The 26,854-nt window shown below is 34.9% G+C and overlaps 1 protein-coding gene across 1 annotated transcript in view; it reads left to right on the plus strand.

The window, feature by feature from the left end:
* Window positions 1–26,854, plus strand: part of LOC113235647 — a 128,160-nt gene that overhangs the window by 86,717 nt on the left and 14,589 nt on the right. The window contains exons 3-6 of the mRNA XM_026471468.1: window positions 11,143–11,279; window positions 12,244–12,444; window positions 20,718–20,954; window positions 25,020–25,126. Coding sequence (XP_026327253.1) covers window positions 11,143–11,279; window positions 12,244–12,444; window positions 20,718–20,954; window positions 25,020–25,126 — 682 coding nt within the window. The remainder of the gene's footprint in view (window positions 1–11,142; window positions 11,280–12,243; window positions 12,445–20,717; window positions 20,955–25,019; window positions 25,127–26,854) is intronic.

Genomic DNA, 26,854 nt, shown 5'->3' on the forward strand with positions numbered 1-26,854 from the left:
TCTTCCCGCTCTGAATTGGCTGAAGTCTCCCAAAATTTAACAACTGAAATACAACAAGAACAAACAAGGGCTTTCACGGATGTGCCACAATCTAACGAGATTTCTGTGCAAGAACAGACTGAGGAAGCTATGCCCCCAAATCTTCTTGAGGTATCGAGAATCCACCCTTTGGAACAGCAAGATCAATGTCTAGAAGAGAAAAAGAAAGAATGTTCTTCAGAGACGAAAGTAGAGGATTTTAAAGCACAGTCCGTTAGAACGACCCTCGAAACTATATCTCCATTACGGGCTATTCCTGGAAATTCAAGGCCACTGAAAAGAAAAACTACAGGTGCTATTATTATAACAGAAAGTCCTTATAAAAAAGAGCTAGAGGGTAAAATAGAAGAGTCGAAGAAGAAGAATGTATCGAAGAATCTAAGTGCTATGAAAACTAAAACACAAAAGGAAAATAAGAAAAAGAAACAAGAAAAAGATGAAAATGGCAGTTGGTACTGCACATTGTGTCAAGAAGATCTTAAAGAAACCATGATCCAGTGCACACAATGTGAGATGTGGGTACATGAACTTTGTGCAGGAACTAATAAAAAAACCAAAGATTATAACTGCGATGATTGCCGAGAATTGGCGAAGACCATCCGCCGAATTTTTTAATAACGTTTAATGTTTTAATTTTTTATTTGTGATGCTGATTCTCAATGACTAGATCTCAAAGTACGAATTAAGAATATAGCAGTACGATTTGGGATGAATGGTCTTAAATCGTACTTTTTTAGTTTTTTTTTTATTGTTTATTTCTGAGAAGTTTATAAGGTTTATGTTAAATTTGATTATAGAAACAATAAAGTATTTAACAAACAAAAATTACTTTTATTTAAAACTAACTTATCATTCCTAGTTTTCTAAATATGATGGTTTTCTCTTAACGGGTACGAATTAGGCAAGTTTACCTTACCACTTCAGCTTGCTTATTCTGCCACCGGTGACCTTGGTTCTACGTCAGATAACCTCATTTCGTGACTTGTCCTTCAGAGACACTCTAAGCATAGCTCGCTCCATTGCTCACTGGCGACTAAAATATGTTTTTATATCAAAAACATTTGTTCCACATCAAAATTATGTAAAACGACACTTCCACAAGGTTCGGTTACTGCAACCACAAACGGTCCACGAGCCGAATGAGCACAGCGAACAAGCTGCGGTAGCGGCTGGCAAAGCGCCCATACTAAATTTCGATGTGTATTCAGTATTTTTGGTATAATATTCCCTAATTTTATTTACTTACATGCTTCCACTATTTTTATATCGAAATAATATTATATTATAATAATTAATTATACAAAGATCGAACACAAAGAAAAATCTTCCGATTTATAGGACGAATGTCGCCCGGGGCTTTACTCTCGTTCTCCGTCCGAAATAATTACTGTCAAATAATTAATACTCGACCAAATTAAAAAAAATAATGTGAACTATGAAGCTCCATTCGCGTAATGCGTGTTTTAATGTGGTCGAGTATTACTTATTTGACAGTATGTTTCGGACGGATGTTACACGTAGAACGAGAGTACAGGGCTTGGTATGGCACAGACGTAACAAGTACTGTCAGATCAAAGGAATTTTTCGTTGTGTTCGATCGTTTTATTAATAATTATAACAAACTAGTGGAGCAATTTCACAAAAAAATATTGAATATCGTGGTAATAAAATATAATCATGTTTACCACAATCAATACTACAATATTGTATTATATCCCAGTGATTCTAATATCCTCGGAAATTATATAAAATATCAACATAATGAGTGAAAATGTTCTTTTTTTTTTGGAAAATCGATCATTACGCACCGCCCTTATCTATAAAAGCGGAGCGGATAAAACCTGTGTTTCAACAATCGCTGGAACGGTTCACTATTTGTATTGAGCCCGCCAGACTAGATACTATCACCCTACGTATTTCTTTCACAAAGTACACTGCTGGCCCAAGGGATTTAAGAACTTGGGTCTGATTGGAGGCAATTTTTATTATTTTTTCACGATGTAAAGGACGCAACTGTGTATACATGTAATATGTATACATGTAATGTGTCTAGTTACGTGTTTATCTGCCTTCGAGGGTAAAATGTATATAATAAAACAAAATAAAACGTAGCAGTAGAACTCCTTGTCAAATATATCGTCTGAGGCAGCCTTAATTATTTCGGCTGTCAAGCAGCAATATCAGCATTACTGTGTTCCTATTTTGAAGGTTAAAAGTGCTGGTGAAATTACAGGCACAAGGGACTTGTCAACTTATATCACAGGGTGACGGGCGCAGTGGCAGTGCCCCTCAGATCTTTGCGATTTAAAGCTCTAAGTGGCACTGCAACTGTTATGGACAGGCGGACCCAACTTGTTCGTCCCGTCACTTGATATTATATAAAAAAAATGTGAATATTACTGCGCTCTGGTTTTGAACGGTAAGGGTGATGGTGAAATTACAGGCACATGGGACTTGTCAACTTATGTCTCAGGGTGACAGGCGCAGTGCCAGTGTCCCTTAAATCCTTGCGTTTTGGGTCGAAACATAAAACTGCGAATCGGCGAGATGCGAATTTACAACGCAGAAAACTGCGATGCAAATTGCTGAGATGCGATTTCGTGTGGCAAGGCGTGTCACTGCCACGGTTTGGGGGACCATTCCTTCGATCATCGCCAACCGTACTGAACGTATTTTTAAACTAAGTAGCGACATGGCTCGTAAAAAAGTGTTGCACTGCTGTTATTGACAACAAAATATATAAAAAAAACCAAAGACAATTAACATTGTATGAATGCGCGATTCGGAGCAATTCGCAATTCTTATGATACGTCATGCGAGCTTGTGATTATAGCTTGAGATTACTGCGATGCGACGCCGCATCGCAACCTTTGGACGCCTGTCGTGGCGTGTCACTTAACACAATGCGCAAGACTAGACAGTATCATTAAAAAGTAAACATTTTCAATAGACTTGTACAAGCGACTACGCACATTAATTCTAACGCATAGTGTGGTTTCATGACAAATGACAATCCGTTTAGTAAACACCTCGAGTAAAGTTAACACCTTATTAAATGCGTTAACGTGGGTTTTTTCGTTAATTGCACCTATATTTCGGGTTAATTGCTACCAAAGCGGGGTTGATAAAAGTGAAAGCTCGTCTACAGGCACCGTACTAATTACAAAAGGTACATTGGTCAGTTTCGGCAGTTAAGGAATTTTCTTTGGAAATTCGCAGTGATGTAGGTACGATGTGAGGTATGGTGTGGTGATTTACTTTTGTAGTTTTCTTTCAACTGTTTTGATGAAGTAACCTTTTAGGTTTTGTATTTTGGTTTTAATACAATTTAGTTTTTTGAGTTGATTTACGTACATAACAATGTTTTGAAAACATACAACGCCGTTTCCAGTTCCTTTGGATATATTATAAGGATATCACTACATAATAATGTGCATACATAGTATATAATTATGTATAGAAATAATTATATTTGGTTAAGGCAATCTTGGCAAAAAGTTATACGGCCCGTAATATAGGCTTTTCAAACCACGGAGCCAGTCACTCACTCAAATAGTCGGTATCACAAAACCGTAATATGACCCATAAAGCACAGGATGAGGAGGTTCCGGATTCGATACCCGGTAGGATCAATTTGAGAAGTGAACTTTTCTAAATTGATTTCGGACTGGGTGTTTTGGAAAGTGCCCCAGGGTGAATTCCGTTGCTCTGGTACTCATAGTACAGGGAATTCCCTAGTTTGAGACCAGTCAATTGGTGTGGTTGTTTGGTACATTATTATTATTATTATTACAGTTTTGTATAATTGAAGATGGCGAGTGAAGTTTTCTTGGCACCCGTTCAAATTACATAATATCTGAATGTAATTATTACATGACATTAAAAACTAGCATGACATTTTCATGCTTCATGCATGTATTCCATCAACTTAAAACATGAGATAATTGTAGTCAAAGATTAAGTTGATGGGAAAAGTATTCGATTGTAAAACTATGCACTCATAAATGTGCACAATTGAGAAAAAGGAAAAATATTTGTGCGCACAAATGTACAGAATCGTGATAAAACAAAAATAAGAATAATCAGCTTCCCTGAAAAACTGAAAACCTGAAAAACTGCTGCCCTGTTGTAGGGAAACGATATTCCGCTTAGATTTATTTAAAACTAGATATTTATAAGCTGTCAGCTGTTTCTCAATTCATACCTGATTTTTTTAAAACAATAATTGAATAAGAAGAACACTTTGGAATTATAACTAACATTTAACACGTTCATAATTCTTTGGTCCTCATTTCTCAGAAATTAACCTCTCAAAATTCATACATGCCTCGACAAACAGTCATTAAGTACGGAAGTTTACGAATAATTTCCATTTTACTAATGCAACTGCCGCGTCACAACGGACGAGTTTGCACATAATTAGTGCAATATACGCGCATGTGTTTGCTGACATACAAAAACTCGCTACCAAATGTTCTAGTTGCATTCTCACTTTAAAAATAAGGCTGTCATCAAACCAAAAACAAATATACCACTCACAAAGGAAAAGAATGCCTGCAACGAGGCTGGTGTCCGAATAGAAATTGCAACTTGCTAATAAGATCCCTTACCTTTTTTTATGTTACCAAGTGATGATGATGGGATGAAAGAGTCGTGCTTTATTGGTAAGCGACACACCTGTCCATAGCAGTTGCAGAGCTCAGAGCTTTAAATCGCAAAGATTTGAGGGCCATTGTGACTGAGCTCGTCTTTCTGTGACATAAGTTGACAAGTCCCACGCGCCTGTAATTTCATGAAAATATCACTACTTTTAAAGTATACTGTACATTAGCTTATTGTAAAATAATTACTATTACGTAATTGCATTACCATTTTTGTGTGAATTCAATAATATTTTATTAATTCGTTCTTAAAGCTGACTTACACTATTGTCACATTCTATTTTATTGTAAAATAGATTTTAGTAGCCGTAGAGGTCCTTGTGAAGGATTTCGTCCATGGAAGTATTGCCACCTTACCTATTTCTGCCGCCAAGCAGTAATGTCAGCATGAATGTATTCCGGATTTGAAGGGAAAGGGTGCTGGTAAAATTACAGGCACGTAGAACTTGTCAACTTATGTTCCAGGGTGACGGGTGCAGAGGTAATCACCCTGAGATCTTTGCGATTTAAGGCTTTGAGTGGCACTGCAACTGCTATGGACAGGCTTACCATCAGGAGCACAACTTATTCGTCCTGTTATCTGATATTATAAACAAAATAAAAATAAAATTAGTACAACTACGAATTTATTTTTACATGGGTTGTCATACATTTGCATTACGTAGCCTCAATTTTTAATTATAAATTATAAAAATTTTGAAATATTTGGTATATAATATACAGTTAGTTGAAGGTTGACAGGTTCTTTGTTCTTGTTTTATAACTTTGCCGATGTCAAAGAGTTTGGCGGCACTCTTTGTTTTAGTTACAAAAACAACTTTTTATTTTCTCTTTAGCAGACTTGACAAGAGACTTAAGTTAAAAAATTAAGTGCTTTCTTGTTTAAAAATATATAACATATTATACATACATAAATATATACAACAAAGCACTTAAGATTTGGCTGATAAAGAAAAGAACCAAGTAAGTTTTTAAAAAGGATCGAAAGTATATTATATATTGACTTACGCACTTTATGTAATGCTATTGTGCTAATTTTAAAAGTAACATATACTAAACGATGTTTAAATCAATAAAAAAATCTACTTAACATCTTCTACAGCTGCTCCAGAAACTTTCTCGTCACCCACACATTGCTTCCGCTGACTTCGTGGACAAACTAAAAGTTATTTTTGTCGACATTTATAAAATCTAAAAGATGAACGGGATTTATTAAATTTGTTTTGATAAGATTGCAAATCATATTTTGAAGATTTAAGTATTTTTTTATTTTATTTTATCTATTTTGCCATAGTGGCGTACACTTGGGGAGGCTTATGTCCAGCAGTGGACTGCAATAGGCTGATTGATTGATTATTTATTTCAGACAATCAACGGCGTTTCGTAATTAATATGTAACAAAAATAAATTATATTTGTTAACAATAACAGATCGCCCCATGTTATTTAAAAGGTAGTCGGTATTTAGGACATGAACTGTCCACTACATATTTACTATCTTTGTTTTTATTTCAAATACAACTGATTGCATAATTTCTTTAAAATAACTTTATATACCTCTTAGAGTTCGCTCCTTTATAATATATATACTAGAAGTTACAGTACTTTGTAGAAGTTTGTTCATAATGAATATCTTGTATCGTGGCGTCTTTTGAATAACGTCGATTGTTTAAAATTTTATATTTATATTTCTTTTGTACATCTCTTGTATAAAGTATTATTTGAGCAGAGTTTCCAGGCACAGTCATTGTATGCTTAAAAGGGGACTCCTCCCACTAGAAAGTAGACTAAAGTGTGTTAAGATAGTAAATTATTATTAATATTATTGTATCTATTTTAGACTCTCGCGTCTCCCAAGGCCTAAAAGATTAATTTTGAATTTTTAAATGGAAGAGACGGTATTATTATTATTACCAAATAATTTTATCATTGTATACATCCGTAAGAGCAGAAACGTTATTTAGTTTATTTGAAAATAAATTCGTCAAAAATTATCTGCTGTCTGCAGTAAACCTAATTTAAAAAAAAAAGAACTTTTTATAATTACAAACTTATTGTCGTTTGCTCGTGAGTTATAACAAAATAATTTATAAAATCGAACTTATAGTAGAGAGAAAGTTGTAATTTTTACAAATGCTAAATCTCTTATCAGTTTTAGAATCCGATGATCTGACATTGCCACTCCTTTTTATAATAAATTAACACATAAGTGAAATAAAAGATAATATATATATATAAGTAGTTACTTATCTTTTATTTCACTTATGTGTTAATCTATTATTCAAGGTATAAGAAACAACCAATCCATCTCTAGTCTTAATATGATTCGTATTTGCTTCCACAAATTCAATACCAATTTAGCTCAGTGCTTGTATGATTTATTCATCGATCTAGATCCATCTTAATCTATTTGAATAATAGAATAAATGAACTAGCAATTGGTCCAATTGAATATTTGATGAGGAAAGTTAGCCTGTTATGATATTGCTTATATTGTTTTGTTTGTGTTACTTTATCTAGTTATAAGTACCATCTTCTCATGTCGTTCAAACAGTTTTGTTCATTTTCATGTCTACCTTAACAAGCTTGGTCAAAATTTAAATTATTCTCTGCATATATTTTTCTTTTTTTAACCGACTTTAAAAAAGGAGGAGGTTCTTAATTTGACTGTATTTTTTGTGTGTGTATATTACGCGAATACTCATAATTATAATATCATTTGTGAAGCGATTTTGACGATTCGTTTTTTATTGGAAAGAGGGTACCCCAGTATTGGTCCCATTTAAATTTGAAGGAAATATTCCACCTCTAAATGTGGCAAACTAGGGTATGGATCCTGTTTTCACTTTCCGGTAACCGATTTCAATAAAAGTTGGCAAATAAATGTAATTCCACGAACATTTCATCTCTTTTTTTTGTAAAAAATAAACAATTTTAAGTAATTTTCGAGTTCCTCCTAAAACTTTAATCGTTCGATCTCTTTATATACCAAATTTAAAATAATTTTTCCTTTATCGTAATTGATAAAATGGTTACTACCTATTATCAAATTCACTTTGTCTCAATTGAATGCCGATCGAAAACACTTAGTAGGATTTTCCCAAAGCGAGTTGGGGAAGTACGAATTCGTCCACATTCAGAGAAAGCTTGGAGTCCTATTAGCGTCCCCTGTTGGTGTCTCAATTATGTGCACTGAACGTCTGCAAATACTTTTGTTCTCTGTCTTGTTTGTTCTATACTTACACTATGGACTATACTTTTTACACTTGTACAAATAAATAAAGTTACTTTTGTATCGTGAAACACTAACGCCCTGTTCAGATGTCCTCATTAAATTAAAATTCCGTGCATGGTAAAGGTTCAAATCTAATTGGACAGTCTTTACTTTGTTTTAGTTCAAGAAAATAGCACAAAAGCAGTAAGTAAGCTTTCCGAAACTGTTCGCTTTGTGGAATCCGATGGTGTGATACTGCTTCATTTAAAAAAAATTGAGAGACGAAATATGATAATAGTAAGATAACTTTCTTGACATAGTCGTCGAGAAGGTCTGTCTTTTTTAATTAGCCAAAGCTTAAAAAATCCTACTCTACTTTGCCCTAAGGCGTAAAAGCAAGTCTTACTTTATTAAAAAAACACCCAAAAAGATATTTCAAGTCTGAGATACTGAAGGGAATTGGGACACATTAAAAAGATATTTGGCAGCAAAATGTAATTTTGCGGGCAAAACTTCCCCAAAATGCGCATCAATATCATGTTAAGAACGTAACGTTGTGTATACTTACGTACTACCTACTTGTCAGATTATACATTTTGGTACTTACACCGACTCTTATTAAATGTATTTAAATCGTGGAAGTTTAAATTATGTGAGTCTTCATTGATGTTTTTTAATTTATTTTTTTATTGACCGGCGACTCAAAAATAGGGGAGATATGAGTTTGATGCCTTTGTCTGTATCTAGCAAGTTTTCAAACGCTGTTTTGATGGGGATGGTTCTTGGCTACGTTTGAAAATTATCTACTCAGCTGTTTAAAGATAATTTTTTATTTTCACAGTTTAGGTAATGATCTCAACTATGCAATGTACCGGGGAATTTTTACATTATAATTTTTAATTAATATCTATTTTTATGTGAGTGACATTTTTCACTAGTCGCAAATAGTGTAGCCCATCTTTAAAAATATAACAATGATAATAGTTAGTCTATATGGTCCCACTACTGGGCACAGGCATCTTCTCACAATAAGAGTTCACACATACAAATTGTTTTGCAGCTGTGTGCAGTAGGGCTAGCACGACAAGACGCGACATGCGCGAGAACGACATAAAGCGTGAAGAAAAAAGAGCAAAGCGCAAGATATTGCTATTCTTTTTGCGACAATAATAGTATCTCCGGCACGTCGTCGTGTTAGCCGAACAGGTTTTTTCACAGTGTTTTCCTTCGCCGAAAAACTCATTGTAAATTGGAAATAATATTTCGCATATAATTCCGAAAAATACAGAGGTGCAAGCTCAGATTCGAACCCACCCGGATTCAAGGCAGAAGGTGAACGGTTGATTAAATAAATTAGGATATTTATATAATCTGGCAAAACTCAATATTTTTAAGGGTGATGGTGAAATTACAGTCACGTGGGATTTGTCAACTTAAGTCTCAAGGTGACGGGCGCAGAGGCAGTTCCCCTCGAATTTTTGCAAGCTTAAACTCTGAGTGGCACTGCAACTGTTATGGAAAGGCGTATCGCTTGCCACCAGGCGCACGACTTGTTCGTCCCATCACTTGGTATCATAAAAAAAAACACTAGTGACGGGTTCACTAAGGTTTAATACCTTTATACTTCTTAAACAACCTTTGTACTGCCACGGGTACTTACACTTTGTCATAAAAAAATGTTTAGGCGATTGTCTAACAATTTTTTTGATTGTACTGAATTTGGTCCGTTTCTATACATTTATGCTTCTGCAGAGATTTCTTGTACAAAATAAGAAACACTAATATGTTGAGTGTTACACATTTACAGCTCATAATAGCTTCATAAGAAGTTTTATGATACGTAACTAATTGGTGTTTCAGTTGGTACCACCATACTATAGCTTGCGAATAAATTATGAGGGAGTAATGCGTACAACTGTTTCTCTAAGACGAACATATACTAACGTACGCACGCGTGTCTAAGTATGCCATTACTTCAACAAAATGGACCATTTGTTTCACGTTGCCAGGCATTGGGGAAAATGAAAAAAACCCCTGACCGCCTGAAAATGGGCCTGGTAAAAAACATTGCGAATATTTACGTTTTCCGGGCTCGCATCGAAATGTTCTTGCATCGAACGTTTTGAGAATAAACTTCGCCTTAGTATGTTCATAAAAAACAAAAGTTTGTTTCGCTTTTTTTATTAAGTACAAGCCGAGGAAGGTACCTTCAGACTTTGCACTTGCTCTGTCACTTTCTTTCCGAATTACAATTCACGTCGGATGAGAGGGATAAAGCAAATACAAAATTTTAAAGTTAAGAAACCGCCTGTCCGTGAACAACAGATACTCACTAATTTCCTTAAAATACATTTTAATTTCGACTTGTCAAACTTTTCGTGAAAAGCGAACCTATAACAAAACAAAAAAGTGAGTTTTCTTTTTTTAATAGCATTGTATCAAAATTTAAAAAGAAACAGAAGCCGTTAGTGTAGTTGGGCAAACAAAACAAAAGAAGCATTAAAGCGAACAATGATTCTACGGCAAAGTGAACACTTGTCTTGTAATGCGCTGTCAGGGCAGACAAAAGGGATTTTTTAAAAAGATTGTAAAAATATGGCCGCTCCCATTGTACGCTTTCAGGTCTTTTTCTTTCTCATTTCCTTATTTTCTTGCTGAAAGGATTAATACACGTGGCGTGCGTTATTTATTGCTACTAGCTTTGTGCTATTTTTTGAAAACATTTTACTTATATTTTATAGAAAATATAGAGCATATTTGCACAGACGCTATCTCTGTTTGTCCTTCTCTCATTGGTTAGGATCGTCTACGATAAAACTATCTTTTTTAATCTATACGTTCTCAGCGGTATGTGAAGCGTTTTTGCTTTTTTTGGTGATGGTCCCTTATTCCTGTTAAAAGGTTACCACACTGGATTGACACGCAGAGGTCCCGGGTTTGATTCCAGGGCCGGGAGAAGTATTTGAATGGCCTACATTTATTTCTCTCGTGAGTTTGGGTGTAATTTGTGGTTGTCTATGTGTGTATACATGGTACCTGCAATAAAGGGTTACCCTAGTACGGGGCTATAAAAAATGTACATACACAATAAGACTACCTATTACAGTGGGCATCATGACTCTTTATTCATGTGTTCTTACCACTTTTATTGGAATTCTATAAAATATTCGTGTTCATTATAATAATGTACGTATTATAGATAAAAATGAATGTATCTTTTTGTCCACAGCGTGCAACAGAACATACTTTGGTGACGTGGGACGTACTTACGAACTGGAAGTAAGGAGACCCAGAGAGGATCATTTGCCCTTTGTCTGCCATCTTAACTTCACTGCTAATGGGGGAAACTACGGGGATATTATACAGGTACGATCTTGGTTATTTCATTTGCATTCTCCAGTCTCTTTAATTATTCATATTTATAAGTACGCGATTGTGGGTATTTTTAACTTCCTATTCAATTAGGACGTTGTTCATCTAATTGAGTTAGTTACGACGATCTCGATGACCTGACGGCTTATATTGTGGGCGCTCGATGCGAAGGATCAGGCAATTGATGTGTTTTTAGTGCAAAAAAAAACATTTTCTTCTTTTTATGTTCTTTGCTATCATCGTGGTGAACCAACTGATATAATTTTCTTATAAAAGTCATATTTAAATGTGGATAAGCACCCCTCAAGTTACGTAAAAATGTTTATTGCTCCGTTAGATATAGAAATAATCTTAGTACAGAGTACTAAAAAACCGACCTCAATAGTCATTTATCCCCTAACTTAGACGTGGAATATTTTCTTCAAATATAAATGGGACTACTTTTGAGGTGCCCTCTTTCCAACAAAAAAGAATCATCAAAATCGGTTCATAAATGACCGGAGTTATCGCGTAACATACATACAAAAAAACATGCAGTCGAATTGAGAACCTCCTTTTTTGAAATCGGTTAAAAATATAACCCACTTCCTCTCGAATTCTTGTAGCTCTGTCTTACAATATTACTCGAATATTACAATATTAGTAGCTGCAATAAACTGACGTAACTCAGTAGTGAATAGGCATTTTTAGGCAAACGCGTTCCATCGTCAGTTGCATCGTCGTTTAACATCAGGTGAGATTGTGGCCAAGCGTGTGTCCATTATACATATATTAAAAGAAACTCCACTTATGCCAGTCTTCCTTGAGAGGTGGTTTTATCCTATTCCGGCTCAATTTTTTTACATTTTCATAATGAAAAAATGAGCAGAAATATATAAAGGCGGGACTCCGTCATATCTGGACAAGTCCGGATCGTAATCGCCTTGAGCGAAATACTAAATCATAATTTCCATTGCAGCTTACCTTCGACACTTTCACCGTCGGGAAGTTCGTGTCATTCACATCAGACGGCTGTCCCGACGGTCATATGACCATAGTAGAGAGAAGTCCTTCACCTCCCACCGGGCAATGGTGTGGCTCGGCGTGGGGTTACACGGTGTACTTCAGTGAATCAGACTCTATTAATATGACGTTAAGGTTGGATAGATTGAGCCAGCAGGTGAGTTTGTATTTGAAATATTACTAGCGGCATAGATAACCTTGCATGAATCCCAATTTCGACCGTAAGAGCTCTGCTGTGGTTCACGATTCAATGGTGGGGAGTGTCAACACAATTACAGATATAAGGGACTTAAAATGTTACATTCTATAGCCGGCAACACATTTGTGGTTAAGGTAGTTACCACATTTACTAACGCAGAGTTGTCTTGAGCCGGTCAGAAAAAGCTTGTCCATACAGTAAGAGCGAAAAATGTTTACAGGGTTTGCACACAACGTCCAATTCGTATTAGTTTCGAATACGAGTAATGACGGTTCGAAATGTCACGGGGATTATTTTATCTCTAGACGTACAAAACGCTTTTTCACTCGTATTACATTGGACACAAGGCTTTTTATGATCGGCTTAATACCATTTCGTGTCGTTAAGTGTGGTAACCCCCTAAAGGTACTTTCTTAGTGTCATAAATATAACTGTAGAGCTCTTTGTGAAAAAGTTCGTCTGGACAAGTATTGCCACCTTTCCTATTTCTGCCGCTAAGCAGTAATATGAGCATTACTACGTTCCGGTTTCGAAGGGTGCTGGTAAAATTAGAGGCACGTGGGACTAATCAATTTAAGTCTCAGGGTGACGGGCACTTTGGCAATGCCCCCAGATCTATTCGGTTTAAAAGCTCTGAATGGCACTACAACTGCTATGGACTTGTTTTGTCGCGTACCACCAATCGCACGACTTGTTCATCCCGCCACTTGGGATACACATTCAATAATATATAAGTAACGCATACTAAAACTAACATAAAATAAAATACTGTATAGGTACACTTATGACTATTTTATTAATCCTACAGATTTGTAAATTGGTTACCCGCAATTATACGGTACGTTCGTCAAAAGACCAACTTTCCAATATTTCAAACATCAAACATGAAACCTTAAAGTAAAACTACAATTACAAACTTACATATTCAAATAATAACCGTTAATTACACTAGTTTTACGTGAACAAACTGCTATTGAAGGACGATTCACATTGATGGATAATTCATGGGTTTATGGCATCTACGGTCACAGCAGTCGCGCAATTACTGTTACAACAGTGATAGTTGCCATAACAATATCGATTGTCTTTTGTTTTACAGTCAATTAAGTACACTGGTAACGATCGTTTTTGTAAAAGGAATCATTCGGTCCAGTCTTTTATTTGAAGTGATTTATTTAACAAACCAAGGGCCTTTTCAAGCATCGACTGAACTTTCGAAAAAGGGACGTTCTTAAAGAACGTTTTAAAAACCATGCAAAGGTGAAAGAAACTTCTTTCGTCTTAGGTCAAGTGACAATAAAAAAAAAGTGTGGTGTGGGCAAAGCCAGGACTAAAAAATAACCCTTATTCTGAGACTTTAATAAAAATGCACACAATTAAGGCACTTTATATAGTTGTTTATTTATCGAATATATAGCACATACATTTCAAATTTCAATTTTCAAGTGTCGTTAGTTGAATTCAAATTTAGAAGTAAACATTTGTAAGATTTTATTTGACCAAAGTTTCTAATCCACAGATTATAAACTCCGTAATTAAATCCTTTTAGTGTAAAATATATATCGAGTTCTTAGGTTTTCGCGATTGTTACATATAGGAAATGAAAGTATTTTTCCGGATTTAAATCGATCAGTCAACCGTGACCATGGGACCTGTAAATGTCGGTTTGTTTGAAAAAACAAATAAACGCGATTTAAATCCGGAAAAATAGTTTCATTTCCTGTGTAAAATACATTTTATGTACAAGCCTTTAGTATAAGCTACATAATGAATTAAGTCCTTTTAATGTGAGATATATCTTACGCTAAAATGACTTTATTTCAAAGTCAAAGTCAAAGCCAAAGATCATTTATTCCATACGTAAAATAAATTTACACTTGAAAACGTCACATTTAAGCTACTGCTCGTTCACTACGCTGACTTCCCTGAAAAGAATGAGCAAGAAACTCTAGGGATTGCTCTTTTCAAATAAACTTAAATGCTATGGAATACTCTTTGAATCAAATTTGTGTGAATTCTGGAGCCGTGTCGTCTTTCCATACATCTTTATCTAACACGTAGTCTTCAAGTTTTTTAATATGACTTTTCAATCAAAATATTTTTTATGTAGTTTTTAAAGTTAGGAAATGATAATCTTAATATATGCTCCGGAATCTTATTGTAAAAACGTATACAGTTACCCATAAAATAGTTGTTCACCTTGGTTAAACGAAATCGTGGTACCATGAGTTTGATAGCTTACTTACTTACTTAATTTACTTTACTTACTTTACTTACTTAGCTCTAAGGTTAATATTATGGATATCTTCTTTCTTATTGAAATTATGTATATTTTTACGGGCATATAAAATATTTGAGTAAATGTACTGTGATACCACAGTCATGAAAACAGTCTCCTTAAACTTTTCACTGAGAGAAACCCGAGAGCCTAGACGGTATATGCAGCATGACGCAGCAGACGGCAGATGAGAATCCCGTAGGAAATTATACTATGGAAGTAACTAAAGTAAACTAGTCTAGCAGTACTAACATCGGTAAGCTCACGTATTCTGCGGACTGCATATGCAGCGGAGCTTAATTTGCTGGCCAGGGAAGAGAAAACCATTGAAGTTTACTATCTAAGGTTACTCCCAAGAAGACTGCTTTATTAACAAGGTGTAATTTTTCTCCGTTTATTTCTATGCTCGGACTAGTCGATTTTACGTTAGGTAATTCAAATTTAACACATTTTGTCTTCTTGGCATTAAGCAATAAATTGTTAGCATTAAACCAATAAACTACCTTAGAGAGGGTATCATTAATATGGTCATAGTTAATGTCATGTCTGTCTGTTTTAAAAATCAAGGATGCAACAATATTATTTCGCAATGGTCCTTGACAAAGTATGGCAGATCATTAATATAAATCAGCAATAAGAAAGGTCCAAGTATTGAGCCCTGCGGAACACCCATTTTTACCGGAGAACTCAAAGAAGTCACTCAATTTATGTCTACTTTCATTTCAAAGACGCCAGAATTTTAGAATCACAATTTCATACCTTAAACCCTTATGAGCTTAAAAGCTTATACGGTGAACAACCGTACATTTTAACGCATCTAATCTAATTGCGAGAAACAAAATGTTTGTTAAACAAACCCCTGATTCTTGTTAGCATCACGCTGACACGTTAATTTACAGTTTTTGTACATAACAAAGTTAATCCGTGTAAATGAACAACCATATTTATCTTCATTAAGATACTCTTACCAAGCATCCCTTTGTGTTTCACTGACGTCACGTAACTTGACTACATGTTTGCGCCTGTGACTTAGCTAATATTTCACATCGTCCCCGCTTTTAACGGCTCGCCGACTTTCCTTTATCTGGTGTTAGCAGACATATTACGTACACCAAGGGTTGAAGTTTCAATCAATTAATTAGTCGACGATTAGGGATGCCCGCGCCCTCGGGTGCCGCAGGATGAGGTCTTACCTTGCAATTATCGTAATTAATGTTATTATATCGTTACGGAAATTTTATTCAGCGCCATTGTCGTCTTAGATAGGAAATTTTGCGATTAATTATTAGGATTTAACCGGCTATAAGTTGTTTTATTGGACATTACGTATATTATTCGCTGTTATATCGAGGATATTAATCAAAACTTGAAATACATAACTAATTCAAAATATATACACTTTTGCACAAATCACAATTTAAACAGCCGTGGTAGTCTAATGGTTTGATCTGCCGCCTTTCAGGCAGAGGTCGTAGGTTCGAATCCGGACTCTCACATAGTTTCGGAATTTATATGCGAAATTAAATTTGAAATTTACTATGAACTTTTTGGTGAAGGGAATCATCGAGGGTTTCTGCATGTCGAAGAAGCTTCACAACCCTCTGAAAACGTGGGAAGTCCCGATCCCATATTGGGCGAGCGTGGCTTACTGTGGCCTAAGCAAAAGTGGACGTATAAATAGGTTGATGATAATTATACACTTTTGAATTTTCGCGTTGCGTTATATTAACATTTCGAAATGGAAACAAACGCGATTAAATAATTGAAATGGTACATTTTAAAGTTTTTATTGAATGCCATGATGTTTGACCACCATGATATTTGTGAAATCACTCCACTAGTTTACCGTCTCAGACGCTACGCCAAGTAAGCCACGGAACGAACTAGCAGACCTTACGAATTTTTCTATGTGCTTATTGCAGATCTTTGTTTACGGTTTTTAATGACTGTTTTTGCCGTAGCGCTATCTGTGAGATATACCTATACCTATACCCTTAGAGCATATAGGACCCTATACCTATTAAATTGTTTAATCGCGTTTATCCCTGTTTTGAAATGTTTAAAAACACTTTTACATTATAAACTTTCGTAATTTGATATTCGTCCAAATAATAATAATCATAAATAATAATAAAATTGTTTATTAAATAATTTATTGTACAAATGAATGACTAAGGACTAATTATGCGAATCAATATAAAATATATCACATATACCAGAACTAGGAGAATCCTGTATTTGATGTACAAAATACTAATTTTACGGGTGGATATAACATTATTAAATTTAAAAAAAGGAAAGAAAAAAGAATAATTAAACAATAAAATATAAATATTATATTTATATTATAGACGTTTCGGGTCCTTTACAGGTCTCATGGTCACGGTTGACGTCGTACGTCGGTTTGTTTGAAATATACGCGATTTCAAATCCGGTAAAATACATAGTTTCATTTCCTATGTGTAACAATCGCGAAAACCTAAGAACTCGATATAGACAACATTTATTTTGGAATTATTAATAAATTCTCTGTATCGTCATAGGACATATTTTGAAGGAATTCTTGGAGAATTCTTAACCTTTAGATAACAAAAATTATATATGCCAATTTGGCGTTTAATTTTTGTACGAAAATGGTCCAAGAAACACAAATCTAGAAATAAACACATGTTTTGATGATACAAAGGGGCAGACAATATCTTTCCGTCTTTTGTTAGTGTTTTCAGTACTATTTATATGGGAGTGCAACATACTGTTTGAGGACAGTGGACTTAATAAATATTTGTTTTACAGTTAGTACCTTACATGACTTATACAGAAGGTCAGTGGGGTAAAGGAAAGGGCGGTAAGTAGAAACCTTTAGAACTGATCGCTGGGATCTCTCAATGATTAGGTAATGAAGTTTAAGCAATACCACGCCATGATGTAATATGATGATAATATAGTAAACGTGTAGTTATAATTTTTCAGTATTAGTATTTCATAATTTTTCCAACCTTCAGAACCTTAAGAAAATTTTCTATCGTCTTAAAAAATTTAAGTTGGATCGATCTTTTTTTTGGTCTATTCCACTAAGTTCAACTATAAGTTCAATTAGTTGAACTAATCGGACACAAATATTCCAATAAGTTCAACTAGGTACAACTTTTCAAAAAATTGAACTTATTGGAGCAAATTCATCCTGTTAGTTCAACTTGTAATTATTTAAATCTTTGATCTTTTGGCCGAAAGTCGAAGTTATTTTATATAGTCTGAAGAGAACTGTCTAATCACTACAATTCGGTTTTGAATTGCACCTACTAAAATTTTATTAGAGGACAAGCTTCCTTTGTTTTGTTTGGAGGGTGACCACAGCACAGTCGTCAAGATAGAAATGTTCGTTGATTAATTACTATCAGTTCCTTACTAAACCAAACCTTATGTTATTTAAAACTGTAATTAAATTATTTATTACCTTACATAATTTTATATAATATATTATAGTGTCCGAATTTTCAATTGTCAAATAATCTTTATTTCATAGGTAAGCAAATTAGACTTGAAATAGTCGTATTGATTAAACTCTACTGCTTGTTCGTATTGCAGTTTCCCCTGAGACGATGAACAACAAACTCTAGGGATTGCTCTTTGTAAATATTCATTTGATTACATTTATCATTACAATATTTAATTTAAACATCTGAAGAGAGCTAAAGGGGTCACTACCACGAATTTTTGAGTTCCAAGTACTCAGAAGTTGTATAATAACCTTTTAATATAAAGTTTTGCTTCACAATAGTTTTAAGCCTCGTAAATGGCAAATTTTGAATGTCAATCGGAATCTTATTATAGAAGCATATAAATTTCCCACTTAAATGAATTTGATACTTTATAAAGACGACTGTCAAGAACAGCTAGTTTATTTTTATTCCTCGTATTAATATTATGTCTGTCACTATTTTTCATGAAAAAATTAATATTTTTTTTAACATAAATGACATTCTCACAAATGTACTGTGACGTTAGTGTAGGAATGTTAATCTCTTTAAACTTACCTCTCAAAGACACTTTCGGGCCCAGATAATAAAAAATTTATGAACGTAGATTGACATTTAGTTACAATTATTAATACAAAGATCGAACGTAAAGAAAAATTCCTTCGATCTGACAGGATTCGAAATTGTGATCATGCTAGACCAGGACCGTGCTCTGTCAACAGAGCTACAGATCTTACAAAGTCCTCTATGTGTTTATTATAAATCTTAGTATTGTTTTTTCCTTGTGAAATATTTATTATTGTTACGTTACATTTTACAATGATTTTATCATTACAATTGACCCGAACTACTACCACCGCATTTAAGTTAGTGACTGACTATGAAATCCGTGTGTCATGCTACCCTTAGTTTAGTACCATGAAGTGTGAATATTTGCATTCTTTTTATAATACTAAGTGACGGGACGAACAAGTAGTGCACCTAGTAGTAAGCAACATACCTGTCCATAATAGTTTCAACCCACTCAGAGCTTTAAATCGCAAAGATTTGACAGACACTGCCACTGCGCCCGTCACCCTGGGACATAAGTTGACAACTCCCATGAGCCTGTAATTTCACCAGCATCCTTACCCTTCAAAACCGGAACACAGTAATGCTCACATTACTGCTTGGTGGCAGTACTTCCTAAGATGAACTCTTTCACAATTAGAGCTCTACAGCTACAAAACGTTGAATGTGCAAAATATATTTAGAATGGCCCTGAATGATACAGGCTTTGTTACATTTAAAATGTTTTGTTATATTTCACCGTAAACATGACGATTCATTTCAAGTTACGTGAGCTCTCATACCATAAGTCTCAATAGAATCATGTATCGACTCATCCGTAGAACAAAGATCTATGTGCAAGACTACTTGTTCTCAGGACATAGTACATTTCGTTCGTTCCTTCTTCGCTGTGGATGTCAGATCGACTGTTGTTCGATTTTATATTTCCGAAACGAAATAAGGTATATACATTCTCAAAACATCTTTACATAGGCCTTAGTTTGAATAACGAAATTATTCTCGTAACGTTATTTCTCTTTTCGCTATATAATCACATCGGACTCTGTTCTTCGGATGAGTCGTATGTTCCTTTAAATATTTTTGTGTGCCTAATGTTTGGTCGGACACAGTGAAACTACATTTATTTTGTTACACACTTCTGTACAACCTGTGTTTTCACAAATAAATTGAATATGAATTTCCCTGTTCAATATTAATAAAGCCATCCACAGATTGTGGAATTAATTGACTGCGTTTTTATATACAGGGTTATTTGTAAAAAACTAACAACCTCACAGGACTATATTACTAATATCAGAAACCACAACTTTTGTTCCCATAGCTTTTTACAAAACATAATACATTTACCAACAATGGACTTAATTTTTTTGTACTATCTGATCTTTTTAGATCTCTATTTGGTAGTAAATGTATTTACACTGCGCTTTCTTTTGTTACCGCACAGAGTTATCATCGTTTAGACAGACCTATTTAAATATTTTTATTTTTGTAAGAAAGTGAAATCTGATGAATTATTAAAGTCGTGGAATAACAGTTTTTGTTTATGATGTCAGTAATTATAGTCTTGCAAAATTGTAAGTACGTAAGTATGCAAACACATGATTGTACTACAAAACAAATTACAAATTTTATGAGGTGAACTTATCCCATAAATAGATTTCTTCCAGCTAGCCTTTGAAAAACTGAGAGGAAAATTGTGTTCTAGGGTGGCAATAAAAAAATTATGTTACGTAATCAATAAATACACATATAAATTGATTAGATATCAAATGTAAATTATAGAAACACTAATACTTTCGTATTTTACAAATAACTCTGTAGTATCGGTTATTATAATAGTCCATTAATCTGTAATAATAAACTGAATGCAATAACCCAAGTTAGTTGACAGCTCCGTTTGGTTTCAGGGTGTGGGATACAATTTCGACTTCAAGTTGGCTTACAAGTTTCTAAGACGGAGTGAAGCTCGGCTGCGGTATGGGAACGCCACTGTGGGGGCTTGGAGGGGGGACAGGGTGCCTGGGACGTACTGCGACCGCATCCTCAGCGACTGCGATTTACGCGCTTGTCGCATTCAGTCGCCGAACTTTCCTGGTGTCTATCCTCGAAACGCGACGTGTACTTACCGCATTGAACATACTAAGGTAAGATTCTGCTTTGTAATTGTATCAGCTACAAGTTACAAGTCTTAGTCTCACAATCTTAGTTTGTATACAAACTAAGATAGCAATAATATCAGATAAAATAAAATGTACTTTTTTAATTAATGAGATCATATGATTAAAAATTTGATTAGAGTTTTTAGAAGTTATGAAACTAATGAATTTGAAATAGATCACTAGCATCGTCATTTACAATAATAATTATATCCTATTAATTCACTAATTTCTTAAAACCCAACAAACTACAATATACACTAAAATGTACAAAATATAATTAATTGCTTCAGGTCCGGGGAAGTAGGCCCTTCGGTTTGGAATGAAAAAAAAACGTATTTTAGATACTCTATGGTGATATAGAATATGTAACACCAAATTAGAATGCGATATCACAATTGAGCTAAACACTCGTAACCATAGGAATAATATTGTCTGGGTCTGAACCACTTCACATAGTACGTGCATTTTGGAGGTTAAAATATCTTGTACAATTAATAATGCACTTAGTATGTGTCTCACTATAGAAACCGATTATTAATCTACAATAAAATCTAAAGCACAAACTGCAACCAAAAACTGAATATTGTTAATAAAGTGAAGCGATATTTCATGACTGGACTCTTACTCTGTACGAACCACAAATCCGATCTTGCATGGAGTATTGCAGTCACCTGTGTGATGGCTCAACGAAATATCAACTTTATGCTCTTGATTCTTGCAGAGCCAGGAGACTTATTGGCGACGATAAACTCGAATCTAAACTTCATGGATCAGCCCACCAGCTCAAAATTGCCTAACTGTCAGTTTTCTACAGAATATATTTCAGCGAGTGTGAGAGCCCATGAGTTCCATCTGTTTATCCCGCCCGCCCTCTTTTACCATCGGATATCCAAACATATGGCGGGATTATCATCCTTACTTGGTTGATATTACCTTCAAACATACTAGGCGTTTATCATCATCTTTTGTTATGCTTACAGCCCAGGTATTAATTATATTAATTAGAATTCCCTGCCTACGGCTGCCTTTCCGATCATATACAACCTAAGCATCTAAAAAGTGCGACTAAATAGGCATCTTTTGGACGAGCTAGTTCCGTCGTAGATCCTATTTTTGCTCCAGGTCTAGGTAGTGGTCAAGAGCAAGTCCATTCACTTAAAAACATATTTTACTAAACAAGCTCTCAAATTTTGAAGTGTTCTTCCACAGAAGAATTAATATTGAAGGTTTCGAGTAATTTAATTATTGTTAAACTGAGGTAACTTGAAGGAGAAGCACCTACCTTGTACTAAGTTTTGTAATTTAATTACGAATACCTGAAATTGGAGACCACTTGCAATGACTTTCGAAGTACTGAGTCTACTAATAGCTTCCACGTTTGCCCTAAAACTACTGATAAAATGAGTTTTAAGTATCACTTTGACAACTGCATGTTACAAACGTTAATGACTACAAGTACGTCTTCAGACTTAAAATATATCGTACCTTTGGTACAATGAAACCACATGTTTTCTTACACTAAAAGTATTTTTATCACATGAAAATTATGAAATAATACAAAGTGCATAAAACTAATTATGTATATATGATTTGTTTATCAGCTCTAGGTCACCATTACGTTTCACTTTTATTCAATTACTGGATTCATCCCCTAATTTGCCAACCTTAAAGGTGGAATATCTTCTTCAATTTTGAATGGAACAACTTCTGAGGTACCCTCTTTCCAACAAAAAAAAAAAGAATCATCGAAACCGGCTGTAATCGTGACAAAGTAATCGCGTAACATATACGTTGAGAGCATCACTTGAAGAAAATTCTGTTCTATTTATGTAATAAGATATGTAGTCATAATATATAAATATGCGAAGGTCTGCTATAGTATACTGTTTGATGTACCCTTTTTGTTACATTTTATCCATTTAGCTCGTCTGTTGACTATTTTAGTACCACTATGGATCCCTCTATGGTATTCGCACCTAACTTCACGCACTACTATTTAGTTGTTGTATTGACTACTTTAGTACCATTTTGGACCGCCCAATGATATTCACGCCTAACTTTGTGAAGTTAGTACTACCACCTCAACGGAAGTTATAAAAGAGCCGCGATATGGGCGGAGCAGTTTGGTCTTGATCCAGCTGTATACTAGTGAAGTAACCTTTAGAGAATACTTGTGAATTTGTCAGTTTGAATACGTCATCAAATAAAGTGAAGTGACATTGAGATCTGATTTTATTTACACGGCCACATTTTTAAAACGATAAATTTCTAGTATTTAAATTTCAGGTTAACCTATGTAGGTATCTGGTTAATTTTTAAATTAAAATTCATACCGTACTGCGTTTGTTAAGTGTATAATTTTTTACAATGAGGAACAGTTTTGTCCCTTTTTGTTATTCCTGGTTAAGGGTCAAAGCTTAGGGCTTGTTTGTTTGTTTACACAGTCTGTGGACATTTTGATGCAGAATTATCTTTTCAACTTAGTTTGGTTCTCAGGACCTTAGAGGAGGGACTATCTCCGTTTTGTAAATTGTATTTAGTTTGTTCAGAAAAGTGACTTGATTTTTGTTTAGGTTCTTGAATTATTACTTTCTAAGAAATTTACGAATTATTTACTTATTGACGAGATATTTATTTATTTCAAAACAGGTACAAAGAAAACTTAAATCGAGACTGCCAAATGTGAATAAAAAACCTGTTTTGGTTTAGGAGCCGCGTAAACGTGTATCTTGTGTTGAATACAAGCAACCGGCAAGCAAATATTCTATTTTCATTCTAATTGCTGTTACGGCAACCGGCGACTCATCAGTGTCCGACTGCCGCAACCGGCGTCGAACACCGACGACGCCGCCTATGTCCGTGTCGATTTCATATCAATTGTATATAAGCTAGACATCCTCTGATCCCTACAGCCGCGTAAGTGTTTGGAAACTGGAGAGACGCTTCGGTGTCGGTAGGTGAGCATACCTACAGCTCCATCACCAAAGAGGAGATTTGGTACTGGACTTTACAGTCAACGGCTTAGTGGTGGCAACCTAAAAACATAATAATATGATAAATAACGCGAAGTGGACGTGCCAACAGCCAGTACCTATCTGCCAGTGCAAACTGACTGACCTGGGGTCAGGGTCTGACTGAGAAGGTCGCTGCGTGGGCTTGCTTGCACTGATTATAGTACCCTTCTCGTATATTTCAATAGCAGTAGATCTCCTTGTGAAAGAGTTCGTCCAGAGAAGTACTGCCACCTGACCTATTTCTGCCGCCAAGTGTGATGTGAGCATTACTGCATTCCGGTTGTGAAGGGTAAGGGTGCTGGTGAAATTACAGGCACATAAGACTTTTCAACATGTCTCAGGGTGATGGGCGCACAAGCAGTGCACATCAGATCTTTGCGATTTAAAGCTCTAAGTGGCACTACAATTATGAACAGGCGTGTCGCTTACCATCAGGCGACGACTTAGCATCATAAAAAAATACCCAATGGCCAATGGTTAAGTAATCTGTGCCTAAGGGTCGGTAAGAAGGATCACTAGATTCAAAACTTATGTAAAAAAGAACGAGGATGCTTGAATCCAACACAAGACACGTTTGCGCGGCGCCTCATGGTACACGTCTTTGCATGCACCATCTAGTTAATAAATAAAATAAATCAGAAGATGTGGATAAAAATTAAATGATAATCGTGCTATTATAGTGATAAAATTTTAACAGTTTATAACACTTTTAAATAAAAGCTCGACATAACAATGTGATTTAAAAAATCATTATTCTCATCTGCTGTTGCTAACTTTTTAAAGCTCTGAGTGGCACTGCAACAGCGACAGGTACACTACTATTTTGTCCCGTCACTTTGTATCATAAAATTAATATTATTTTTGACGCATTTCGTGTATTTAATTTCGATATGAAGACGTTTTATAAATCGAGTTTAAATTCAACATTCACGCGTGTTTTGCCGAATGTTTGGTTTTGTGGTATTTCGGTTTGCTTCCATTTGATTGAACTTTGTCTGTTTCTTTCAGTTTATTTCACTAAACGTTCTTTTTTCAGATACCAGCAGATAAACACGTGCTTCTCGCCGTACGGCAGACGAACAGTCATAAAATACATATCAAAGACCAAATAGTCAAGTACGACAGAAGTCAACGTGTTTTGAAGTAAGTAAATTTTAATAGTATAGATTATTTTATCCTTCAGGACTTGTTCTGAGTACATTTCAGTATTTGATTTCGCTGCTTACCTTATTTTAGCCTCCTGCTGAAATTCTTCTTATCGTATACACTAAAATGCTTGTCATTGTGGTTAAAGGATATACCAATTGGCTTATGGCACTCGTCGATTATTGCCTAGGTTGCGCGTACAGATAAGAAATGTTACCCCTTTTGGTCATTTCGTTTTCTGTAATTGTAATAATAATTATTAATAATTGAAATTGCAATATATAATGCAATTTGTAGTAATTTTATGAAAAAATACAATTATAATGAATTAACATTATTATTTGAATGGGTTTTCGTACCGGAAGACGCAACGTGAGCAGACCACCCACAATGCAACCAAAGACCTGGTGATGGTTGCGGAAATCGACCACAGCTCTTGAGCTGTCATTGTGGCGATCTTTAGGGAAGGTCAATGTCCAGTATTAGATATCTTCCGGCTGAAATGATGATGATGATGATGAAGCAGAATGTTATCATTAATTTTGAATCCCGAAAATGTTACAAACGACATTCGTTGACGGTCATGATGTCAGTATAAAAACATTGCAAAATTACGAAGTACCAAATCGCATTTATCAAGCTATAAAATGTACGTACATTACTTACATTACAATACAAATACTCATTATTACATGAAGTACAAGCACATAAGAAACCGGAGAAGGAGAAAACCGGAGTACTATGGGCGGCCGAATAGGCCAACGTTGTATGCTTACATTTTTAAGCATTATTTGTTATAAGAACACCGTAGTAAAATACCAATAACTTACTTTGATAGCAATCTCCGTCTACATTGTGACGTTAATATATTTTATATTTGATATATTTTAATATTCTCTATATACAAATCATATATATTTTCCTTTTCCGTAACATACATATTATATTTCGTATTGCCGTTTGAACATTCTATAGAATATATAATTATAATCGACAATAAAAGTGATGGTATTGTAAATTTGTAATAATAAATAAAATATTTCGCTATTATACTTATTTGTAATTGCAAATCTCATCCGTGAACAATGATGTTTTAAATTTGTAGATAGTGCTGTGGTTTTTGTTTGATGCGTTTCAAACAATCTGATAGAATATAACCGTGCACCTTAAGCCTCAGACTATTAATGAAATAAAGGGATTTTATCACGACGGCAATAATTACTTAATTAGGCGATAATTGGCGTAACGTACTTGCCAATCGTGTCAAAGAATGCACCTGGCTTGCAAAGGATATTATGAATGCTGTTACCAGGTCCATTGAAAATCCGCGTAATAGTATTTTCAGTAAAACGACAGTGTGCTGAGTAGATGGCGGATTCCGTAATAGCACAGCGCATACTCTATTATTCTCATTTTGATAATTAAATAATTTTAGTGATGTACGGTTTACAACCGCACATTTTTCTTCCGCTTACCTTGCACTCTACTTTGTGCCCTACTGTCCGTGGCCTACTGTCCGTGGCTTACATACATTACATGGGCACATAAGTAGGCAAGTAATTTTAGTGTTAAACGAGCATTCACTTCATCTAGACATCTTGAGTGTTTAACGAACATTCAGATGTCTTAACGTAACAACAGCGTAAGAGATACACATCCTCAACGAGCCTTGTATCTTCTTACTTTATTAATAAACTTTATACTTTTATCATCTATCAATTTAAA

The sequence above is a fragment of the Hyposmocoma kahamanoa genome, unplaced genomic scaffold (assembly GCF_003589595.1).
Source record: "Hyposmocoma kahamanoa isolate Upper Pololo Valley unplaced genomic scaffold, ASM358959v1 88, whole genome shotgun sequence".
NCBI classification, from domain to species: domain Eukaryota; kingdom Metazoa; phylum Arthropoda; class Insecta; order Lepidoptera; family Cosmopterigidae; genus Hyposmocoma; species Hyposmocoma kahamanoa.